The sequence below is a fragment of the Pygoscelis adeliae genome, unplaced genomic scaffold (assembly GCF_000699105.1).
Source record: "Pygoscelis adeliae isolate BGI_AS28 unplaced genomic scaffold, ASM69910v1 Scaffold358, whole genome shotgun sequence".
In the NCBI taxonomy this organism is placed as follows: Eukaryota; Metazoa; Chordata; class Aves; order Sphenisciformes; family Spheniscidae; genus Pygoscelis; species Pygoscelis adeliae.
This window is the reverse complement of record NW_008825429.1, coordinates 1805868-1815096: the sequence shown is the minus strand read 5'-3', so window position 1 is coordinate 1815096 and position 9229 is coordinate 1805868. Positions and strand designations below refer to the sequence as shown.

Here is a 9229-nt window from a genome sequence, read left to right as displayed (position 1 = left end):
CATATGAGATGCAAAACTGCCCGGGCGGTCGATCTCATCCACGGGGATACGCCAGATTCCCTGCAAAGAAAGGAAAAGAGGAAACCGCTAAAGAGGGATCCAACCGAAAAGGACAGAAATCTTAAAATATGGGTCGGATTCTGCAGCATACTGAATTTCACTGAGGGTCAGGGAATAACGGACAGACAAATGCCGTGGTCCTTCAGACAGAGAGATCTGGATTTAAAGTCAACTGATTCCTGCCAGTAGCAAAAGAGGGAGGCTTGCAGAAGCCACAGCACACCTTCTGTATATGCTTCTGAACTACTCCCAGAATAAAGCAAGCAAAGCCTAAATTACATTGTGCATTTTCCTTAAATGCCTGTGAACACGCCTTCCTAAGCCAAAGCTCAACTACCATAAAAAACAGGGAGTAACTTAAAATAAGTTTTCCTGGCCTGAAAGCTGCTACTCTCGTGCAGCCACAGCAAGTTTCTGTCTTCAAATAATCTGTTACTAAATGTCTTAAGAAGTTAGTTACTGCCTTGATATCAACAGCGTTCATCATGGCACTTTTTTTTTTGAATCGGATTCCTCAGCAGAATCCATTTTCCAGTGGCAGATTCAAATACTTGTGCATACATCCTGAGCCTTCTAATTAAATTTCTGGGACAAGGGAATCTTTGGGGAGCAAGGCTGGAGACTGACAGAAAATATAATTTAATTATGGTTAGTCAGCTCAGACTTTGCGATGGCTAATAAATCTAAGGAGATTTTTTTCAGTGTTTAACATGGATGCTGTCAACACACTAGTCAACCATATTTGAAAAAATGGAATGCAAATACTACTATGCTTGCATGCTAGTGTGTAACTTATATTATGACCATTCACAAAAACTGCTGTTAGATCAGTGCAAACCCTTCCCTCGTGCTTTATTCAGTTCTGAAACTTGTCCTGTAGCAGCTCTTTAAGATAAAAATCCTCTGGTCATGTATACCATTTTGTGACAATGCAGGAAAGAATAGTCTCACTGATAGGACTACCTGACCAAAAATGAATTTTGCTTTCCAAACCTGTTCAGAGAGCAGGATATACAAATATTTACTCTTTTATCCTTGTTTACAGGTCTTGCTTTGATATTTTTAGCTTTACTTTCAGTGAGAGCAAAATTCTTCAGAACTCAGTGCAAGGTGGAAGCAAAGAAAACGATGACTGCAATCATAGATGACATTTGACCACAAAAGAAGCAGATATGTAATTGGCCTGTCTACAACAGACCCTCCCCCTGCACGTCTTCAGAGAATCTGCAGTTCTACTCCATAGGATGTATAAGAACTTGGGAAAAAACAACACACAAATATCAGTGTTTTTAAATAGGAAACAATGACTTCAACTAGATATAATGCACAGACTGTTCTGCCAAATTTTCTTACTTCTGCTTTTCCTCATGCTCTCTACTCTTACTCCCTAGTGATCACAGAGAAAGCCATTTTTCCTCTTTGGTCCCTGAAGCTTTCTTTCAAACTTTTTTTTGTAGCTTCTCTTTTCCAGGAAGTACCTAAAACCACACCATGACTGACCCCTGAGGCACAACCGTCGCTTCCTCCTACCCCCAACTACCAACTTCCACAAGTACCTTCTGCGGCTTGGTGGCAAAGATCTTATCTGCTCATGCAGCTCAGCAGCTCTCAAACACGTACAGATCTTGTAGGTAACAGTTCCGTAAAACAGCACATACTTTATTTAAAGAGAGAAGCTTTTTCTTCCCCCAAACTATACAATGACTTTCCTTTCAGGCTACAGATGAAACACACACATTCAGGAGCTGATATTTTTTGCTTCTCTGCATGTATGTAACCTGGGTTTCTGCCAAATCCTAAAACAACTGAATGCCTCATAATGGCACCACATTGCAACAATTTACTTAGCCAATTTAACTATACAAAACAATTTATGGTCAACTTAGATGCATACTGTAGGGATGGAAGACAGCCAATGCGTAGGTTCCTGGTCTTTTTCAGCATTATCTTATCCTTCATTTGAATTAGGCAGATCACTTGGTGGGAGCTTTCGAATACTGTATCTGGAATCAGTTGAAAATAATTTTGCAGCTCCTTCTCACATGTACTGTGTATACATCTTAATGCTACCCCGGAAATTACAATAATGCAGTAAAACCATCTGCAATGACAGAATATGCTAATTGCAGCTAGAAAGCCGTGAAAGTGACAAAGTCCATCTGATAGAAACAAAGTTGCGCATTTTGGGGAATGCTGCTCGTCTGTCTTTCTACAACAGGGCCCATTGGAAGAGCTTAAATTAAAACTCCCATTAGAGGTGTTTAAGTTTTCTTTATCACTGCAATTGCAAAAGGTCTGATTTTAAAAGGAAAGTCACTAACTTTTCATGTGTTGACTTGCAGTTTTACAACTGCAAAACAGCAATAAATAAGATTACTGTCCTATGTTACATACCCGCCTGTTTCACATGCAGCCTCAAGCCGAAAGCAGAAAGAAATCTGCCATCAGGAGTCAGAACAATCTTCATTTCACCCGCTGTGATTTTATTAAGCAATATGCAAAACATTGATGTTAAAGTGAGTTTATCAGAATGTATTTCATGAGTGATGTTGAATTCTTTTTAAGATTGCAATTTGAGCGAGAGACTAAAGAAACAGTCTCATTCAAACCTCTCCCAAAGAGAAGTTTAACTAAGCCGATCAGGCATGAATTTTTCCTTCTTAAGTATCAATAACCTTCAGGAAGAATATTTCTGAATTCAGATCATATACTGCAACTTAAAAAAAAAAAAAAAAAGCCTAGCATTCAGCTTTTTAAACAAAACTTAAGAAGATACAAATGCAAAGCTTGTAATGAAATACCTGGGGAGGAGACTGGAAAACATTACTCAGTTTGTCTAAAATTAAAGTTTTCATATCATCATTTGAAAATTCAGATTTGTTAGCGAAGTACCTCCCTTGAAAGTACACACACAGAGGAGTGCAGATCCTTGTGACAAACACTTGCAGTTCTTTGAAAGGTTTTGTTACTGATCATCACACCACTCAGGCCACTTGACAAAATGTCTCCGGCTCTGGCCACCAAAAGGATTTTAGGTCCAACGCACCGCTCCTGTTTGCTGGCCACCATTCCCGCAGCTGAAAGGTTCTCCTCCCTTCTGCAAGAGCCAGCAAAGCTGTTTACACGAAACCAGAGGAAGGAGTGAGACGCTTCCAACAACTCCAAAATGCCTCTGAAGATCTAAAACATCAAGCTGCTCACCATGCCTTCCTGGCTAAACAAACACTTTGTAGGAGCTGGGGGCGGGGGAATCAAGCCTGATATGCACTGCTAGAAAAAAATAAATCTGGGAGTACGAGAAAAGTCTGTGGATAACTTCATACTAAATTTTACATTAAATATGAAACCGAATAATGAAATCAGTATACCATATTCCTGGTGACACTTTTAAAATTTTTTTCAGCTTGAAACTTGCTGCACAACCTCCCCTTGCAGAAGAATTTAAGACTCGGGGAGGAGGGTGAGAAGAGGACCGTGCTGCACAGGGTTTTGTGAGCATGAGCTACAGCAGTAGTGGTTACTTTCTAGTTCAGTCACTGAAAATAGAAAGGAAGGAAGTGCTTATTATTCCTCCACGCTGCTTACTCCAGAACTTTACGGGAGGGGATTCCCTGGGGTTTAGGAATGCCTCTCCGAGGAGGAAAGGCTGACAGTTCTCAACAAAACTTCTCTGGGGATGGCTGCTGCTGACACTGCAGAGCTTCAGAGTAAGCCATTTTCTAAGCAGAGATCAAACTTTACTCTCCCACTGCTCCATGATTTCTCTTCTTAACAAAATGGAGAAATGCTAGTCATACTTCAGATGATCCAATTCACATATAACAAGCAAACACATAAAACTACTGCTACAAATAAAGACCTCCAATTACTTATGACTCAATTCCCTCTTTTTTCTTTTTTTTTCCAAGGGTCCCAGAAGTGCAAGTTGCACCACACAAAACAAACTCAATTCCACTGCTGCCTTCAAGTGACCAAAGCAAAAACAAACACTTCTTTGACCAATATTTGCCAATCTCAGTAATGTCCTATTAAGAAGAGCCTTTACTAAAACCAAATCTAATTTAAATATTATTTAAACATTGTTATAAAATATTTCAAAACTAACAAACCAACTAATAAAGTGGTGCAGGGATAATAATAATAATGCAATTAATAATAATAATGCAAGAACCTACACAATATTTTAAAATCAGAAGTTGAACTAAGCACAATTGCATAATCCCTGGAAAGCCACATTTTCCTAAACATTTTTGTTTTTTTAAGTCTATGCTTTAATACAGGGTTAAGCACAACATACTGAAGTACTACTAGCTTTACTCATGTCCTCTCTTTGCAGTTATCTAGGTCAACATAAGTTCTTGCACTGGGGGTCTGAAAAGCAAAGGAATATGGTTCAAGCTGAACGGTTTCAACGCACAGGATTCAAAACCTCACTCTTTTCAGCTAAAAAAGTACAGCACAGACCCTTGAATATCCCTGCTCCTCTCCGTAAGCATCGCGCTATTTTGTGTTCAACTCGGCAAGTGTGTTTGCTTGACTCGGGACTTCCTGCTAGTTCTGAGTGTAACCATTAAAACTGCTGCCCCCTCCCCCACTTAGCAAATTACTAAACCGCCTTTTCTCATCCAATCCTAACATGCTCACGTCTCTCATTATTTTACTGTCACCTGATTTTGGCTTGTCTTCTTTGCTACAGACAATTCTATTATTTTTCTTCCTCAATTCCTCATGTCATCCACACTGCTATTCAGTATGTAGTGGAACAATTCCACCTCTGTGAACAGGAATGCGGGTGAGTACAAAAGTATTAAGAAATGAAAGCAGCTATATTCAGAATATTAAAATTATTAGCTGCAGGGACTTGTGTCATCAAGGAAAAAAAGCAGCCCCTGCTTTCTGTAACTCAGCCAATTTCAGAAGAATCTTACAAACTTTTTCAGAGTATTCAAGCAGCACTCCTCTTGTCTGCTGTTAGTCTTGTTCACGTTTTACAGTAACAGAATATAGAAAATAGTATGATAATGAATAAATTACATTTTATCAGCCTGGAAAAGGAAACAGAAATAAGGCAAAACTGCAGCAACTTACTTTTAATAAGTCAGTACCAAGCAGGATTACAATTCCTGGTCTACAAGGTAATTATTTTCTATGTCTTTTTTTCTTTCTTTTTTTTTTTTTTAAATACACACACTTGGAAGTGAATAAACAGCATGTATGTTTTCTGGAAGAACTGTGGAATTCCGCAGCATTATTTTAGTGAGAGCAGCATGAAAAATACTGACAAATGAAAATGCTCCACATGCTCCAGTTATCATACGCTGATAAAGAAACATAATGGACAATTTTCACCTCTTATTTCTCTCTTCAAAATACAACATATTTGCAGAGTCTTAGATTTCAGATTTTTCAATTTCTAGAACAATCATTTTACAGTTGACTTAACATTTAATTGGTTTTAACCCTATGAAAAGAACACCCAAGCCATACCCACTTGGAGAGACTATTATGTGTAAGCCTGAGTCAGGGACATACACACATGAGGCAGGGAAAGGGAGTAATTTCCTCACTGCATAAGTAATTATAAAACCAGAAATGCCTTGTTAAGATGATGAGTTACAAGTTCAGGTGGAATTAGTGAAACAGAAACTGAGGTCTACAGATAGCCTTTGTAAAACACTGGGTTTGGCCATTTGCCAGGCAGAATCTAGAGGTTTTTGTTCACTGGGTCAGGAGGCTTGAGGAGTTTTTACTCAGATGGTTCCCATGTACCATGTGATTTCACAACGATGTCAACAGAAAGTCACATCGTCTCTTTTTAAAGGGAAACGGCTAACTAGACTATAAAAAAAGGAAGTAAAGAATCCATTCTACTGCGTGGCTGCAATGGAAAGAAAGACAGAGAAGAAAGCAAAAAGGAGCGACAGGCCATCCTCTTAAAACCTGTTTTGAAGGTGTAATCCTGTTCAAGCAATGACACAGCTGCATTCCCTCTGGAGCTCCGCAACGGTGTGCCTCAGGCAGACATCACCCACTTGAAAATCCAGGAAACACAGGAGGAGTGAGCATAACGCATCATCCCCTGGATGAATACGACTGCTCCCTGCACTAACTTTTCCAGGTTAACACTAATAGCGCCGGAGTATCCTTCCCCAGAGTACTGTAAGAAACAATCCTTAGATTCCTTCTTCTCTAGCCCCGCATTTCTCTACTCTGCAAATCCGGGGTGCTAAAGCACAGGTGAATTTGAAGATATAGATGAGGAACACGGATTATTTTTTTCTTCTGTTGCCAACATTAAAACAGGTTCCCTTTTGGACAGCTGGACAACTCCTCAAGCTGGAAGGTCAGTTATTGATAAAACCACTTTTGGACAAATTAATTATGTACATTTATTGTCTTTGCTCCAGAAGTTGCTCCCTTTTACCAGCTGTATTTTAGGACAGAGAGAAAAAGGGATTGGTTAGGAAAGGAATGAAATTATCAGCAGTAAGTTTTGTTCACTGTGTCCTGCAGCCAATCCAGGGCTTAAAGAGGAGAGAAAGAGGCTTGCCAAAGGGATGCAGAAGAGCAGAAGTCACCTAGAGATTTAGTCAGGCACTTCTACCTATTCAAAAGAAAACACTGAGAAAGGTGTCGGCTCACCCACGTTGGGATTTCTGATTCTGCCTTTGTTACTTCAATATCTTTTTGTGGGGTAGCTTTTGGTTTATGTCCTGTCCCTGTCTGAAAGAGTCTGGAATTCTTTCTTTGGGAGGATATAAAGCATAGAAATCCAAAGAATACAGAATGCTTCTAGATCTTCTAATAAGCAAATAACTTGATGCAGAAACCTAATGAAAGAATATGAAACCCTTGACAGGAAAACTCTTTACCAGGATTTTGCATTTCTTTAGGCATTCTCAGGGATCAGAAGCAGGAAGATTTCTTTACAACCAGAATAAACGTTTAGCAGGACACATCTAGAGAGTGACAGGGGTCCTGGTTTTGCCTAACAGACAGCCTTTCGTTGTTTTAAGAGGATTTTTCTGCTTAAATCTTTTCTGCATATCTGCTACAACCAGACTGCCTGGCAGCAGATGCAAAATGGTACTCAAAGCTAATGAAACAAGCTTGGTACAGTCCATCCATCTGCCTGGAAGTGGGCAGGCTCCTGCATTAGCCCCCTGCAGACATCAGCAAACTCTCATTTTTCGACAACATGTGGGATTCATTTAATCTAACTCCACGTGTCTATGATATAGACACACACATTTAATGATATGACCTAGAAACCTTTTACAGAGAGAAAAAGGCGTTTAGGGGGATGTGGCTCACCTGAGCTATTATAGGCTCTACCTTAGGATGAGATGAACTACACGCTAGAAACGACTATCTCCCCTGAAGCAAAGGACGATAAGTAAGTCATAAAAGATGATGAATGTAAAGGGAGATAAATCCCAACTGGCAAGTCTGCAGGCGGTTCTGGTCTCTATCAGTGGCATGCCAAGGTCAAGCCCCACTACTCATTCTCATACCTAAAGGAGGTGCTGCAGAACCAGAAAGAGAATTGAGGCTAACACAAGGCTGGGAGAAGCTGTTGGTTCCCGAGTTCCAAACAGAGAAAAAGGCAAGTGTCAGAATCGTGAGATTTTTCACCTAGACCCCCACACTTCTGTAACTAGAGTGACCATCCCCATCTCCCCAGAGGTTACAAAGTAAACAGCTAGTAACATACGTGCACTTTAACTGGTATTAGATTCCATTTGGCAGAGGCAGGGCTACCTCAGCCTAATTTTAAGAAAATTAAAAATTGCTACAGAACACAGAACTGTTGACTATCATCCTTGCTTATCTCTGGTAACACCCAAAAATAGCGAACCTGGCACAGAGTATTACTAACATTACTCTGACAACACTCCTGCCCTAAAAGAATACAAGAATAGTACAGCATAACAAAGCCTAGGTACGAAGAAGAGGATTAGAAATACCTAGCATCTAATGCAGGGACAGAAGAGTTAAAGTCTAGAGATAAGTCTCAAATGTCTCATGCTCCAAAAGGTAGCCTTTCCACTCCTCTAGGAATAACAACAGAACAGTGCTTAAATGGAGAAGTAACTTAAACATAAGACATGTTCAAAAGGATGTGCAGAATGATACAATCTGTGGAATGTCCAAATGGGCCAAGGGCAAGGCAGCTGCTACAAGCAAAAGACAGATTTTTCACAAGAACGTCAGCTAATTTTCAAGTTGGGTGGATGAGTGCAGTGAAGGAAAAATGCTAAATCTTACCTACCTGCCTTACAGGCACCTAAAGTTGTCTATCTCCAAGCAGCTTACACTGATTCACCTCCACCATCTAGTGCAGTATACGCGATACTAGAGAGAAAAGGAGGACAAGAACTTCGTAACATTAAGAGGTATTCTAATTATTGAGATTCGGCACATTGTTAATGTAGAATTATGAGTTGTTCGGAGATTCTTCATGCTGAAACACTGCCATAAGGGTCTCCTTCTGGTACAGGATGCTACCTTTTACTATTTCAGTAGGCTTGAAGGATTTCACAGGATTTGAAGAAACACATTTTCACTTACTTAAATCTCCAAGTTCTAGATGTAACTTACTGATTACCCAATACATAAAATGTGATTATCCTTTTAATAGCAAGACAGTCTCCACATACAAGATTCAACTGATTTTGAGCATTTTAAACTAGGCTGTCAGAGTGCTAAAGTTCTTTTACCAAAATATTCAAATTTTTATGCCAACAAAACCTGCTCTTCAATCCTACATCCCTTACTTTTGAGCAAACAAAATGCTTAACTGCCCACTCCCACCCCACAGCTGACATCCAGCATCCCTGCACTGACAGCACGGAGTGTCTCTCAGCTTTTAGACTCTCTTCTGCATAATGACACACACACTAAAATATCAAGATGAGAAGCTATAAAATCCCAGTGTTTGCAAAATATTTCAGCATATTCATACAATGCTTAGAAAAAGTAACATCATCCACCTGTATGTATATTGCCCAGTTAGACTCAAAATCTCAGAAAATACCAAAAGCTAGAAGGTCTCAGGTTAGATCAGTAGTGCAGAGGAAAATGCTGTCATTTCAGAAAACAACACTGATCAAGCACCTGATGTTCTTTCTTGCCGGCACCAAACCACTAGAAATACATGGCATTAGGA

General features: G+C 39.7%; 1 protein-coding gene across 1 annotated transcript in view; it reads right to left on the bottom strand.

Moving 5' to 3' along the window:
- CABIN1 (calcineurin binding protein 1) overlaps positions 1-9229 on the bottom strand; it is a 115393-nt gene that overhangs the window by 33018 nt on the left and 73146 nt on the right. The window contains 1 exon segment of the mRNA XM_009330766.1: positions 1-60. Coding sequence (XP_009329041.1) covers positions 1-60 — 60 coding nt within the window.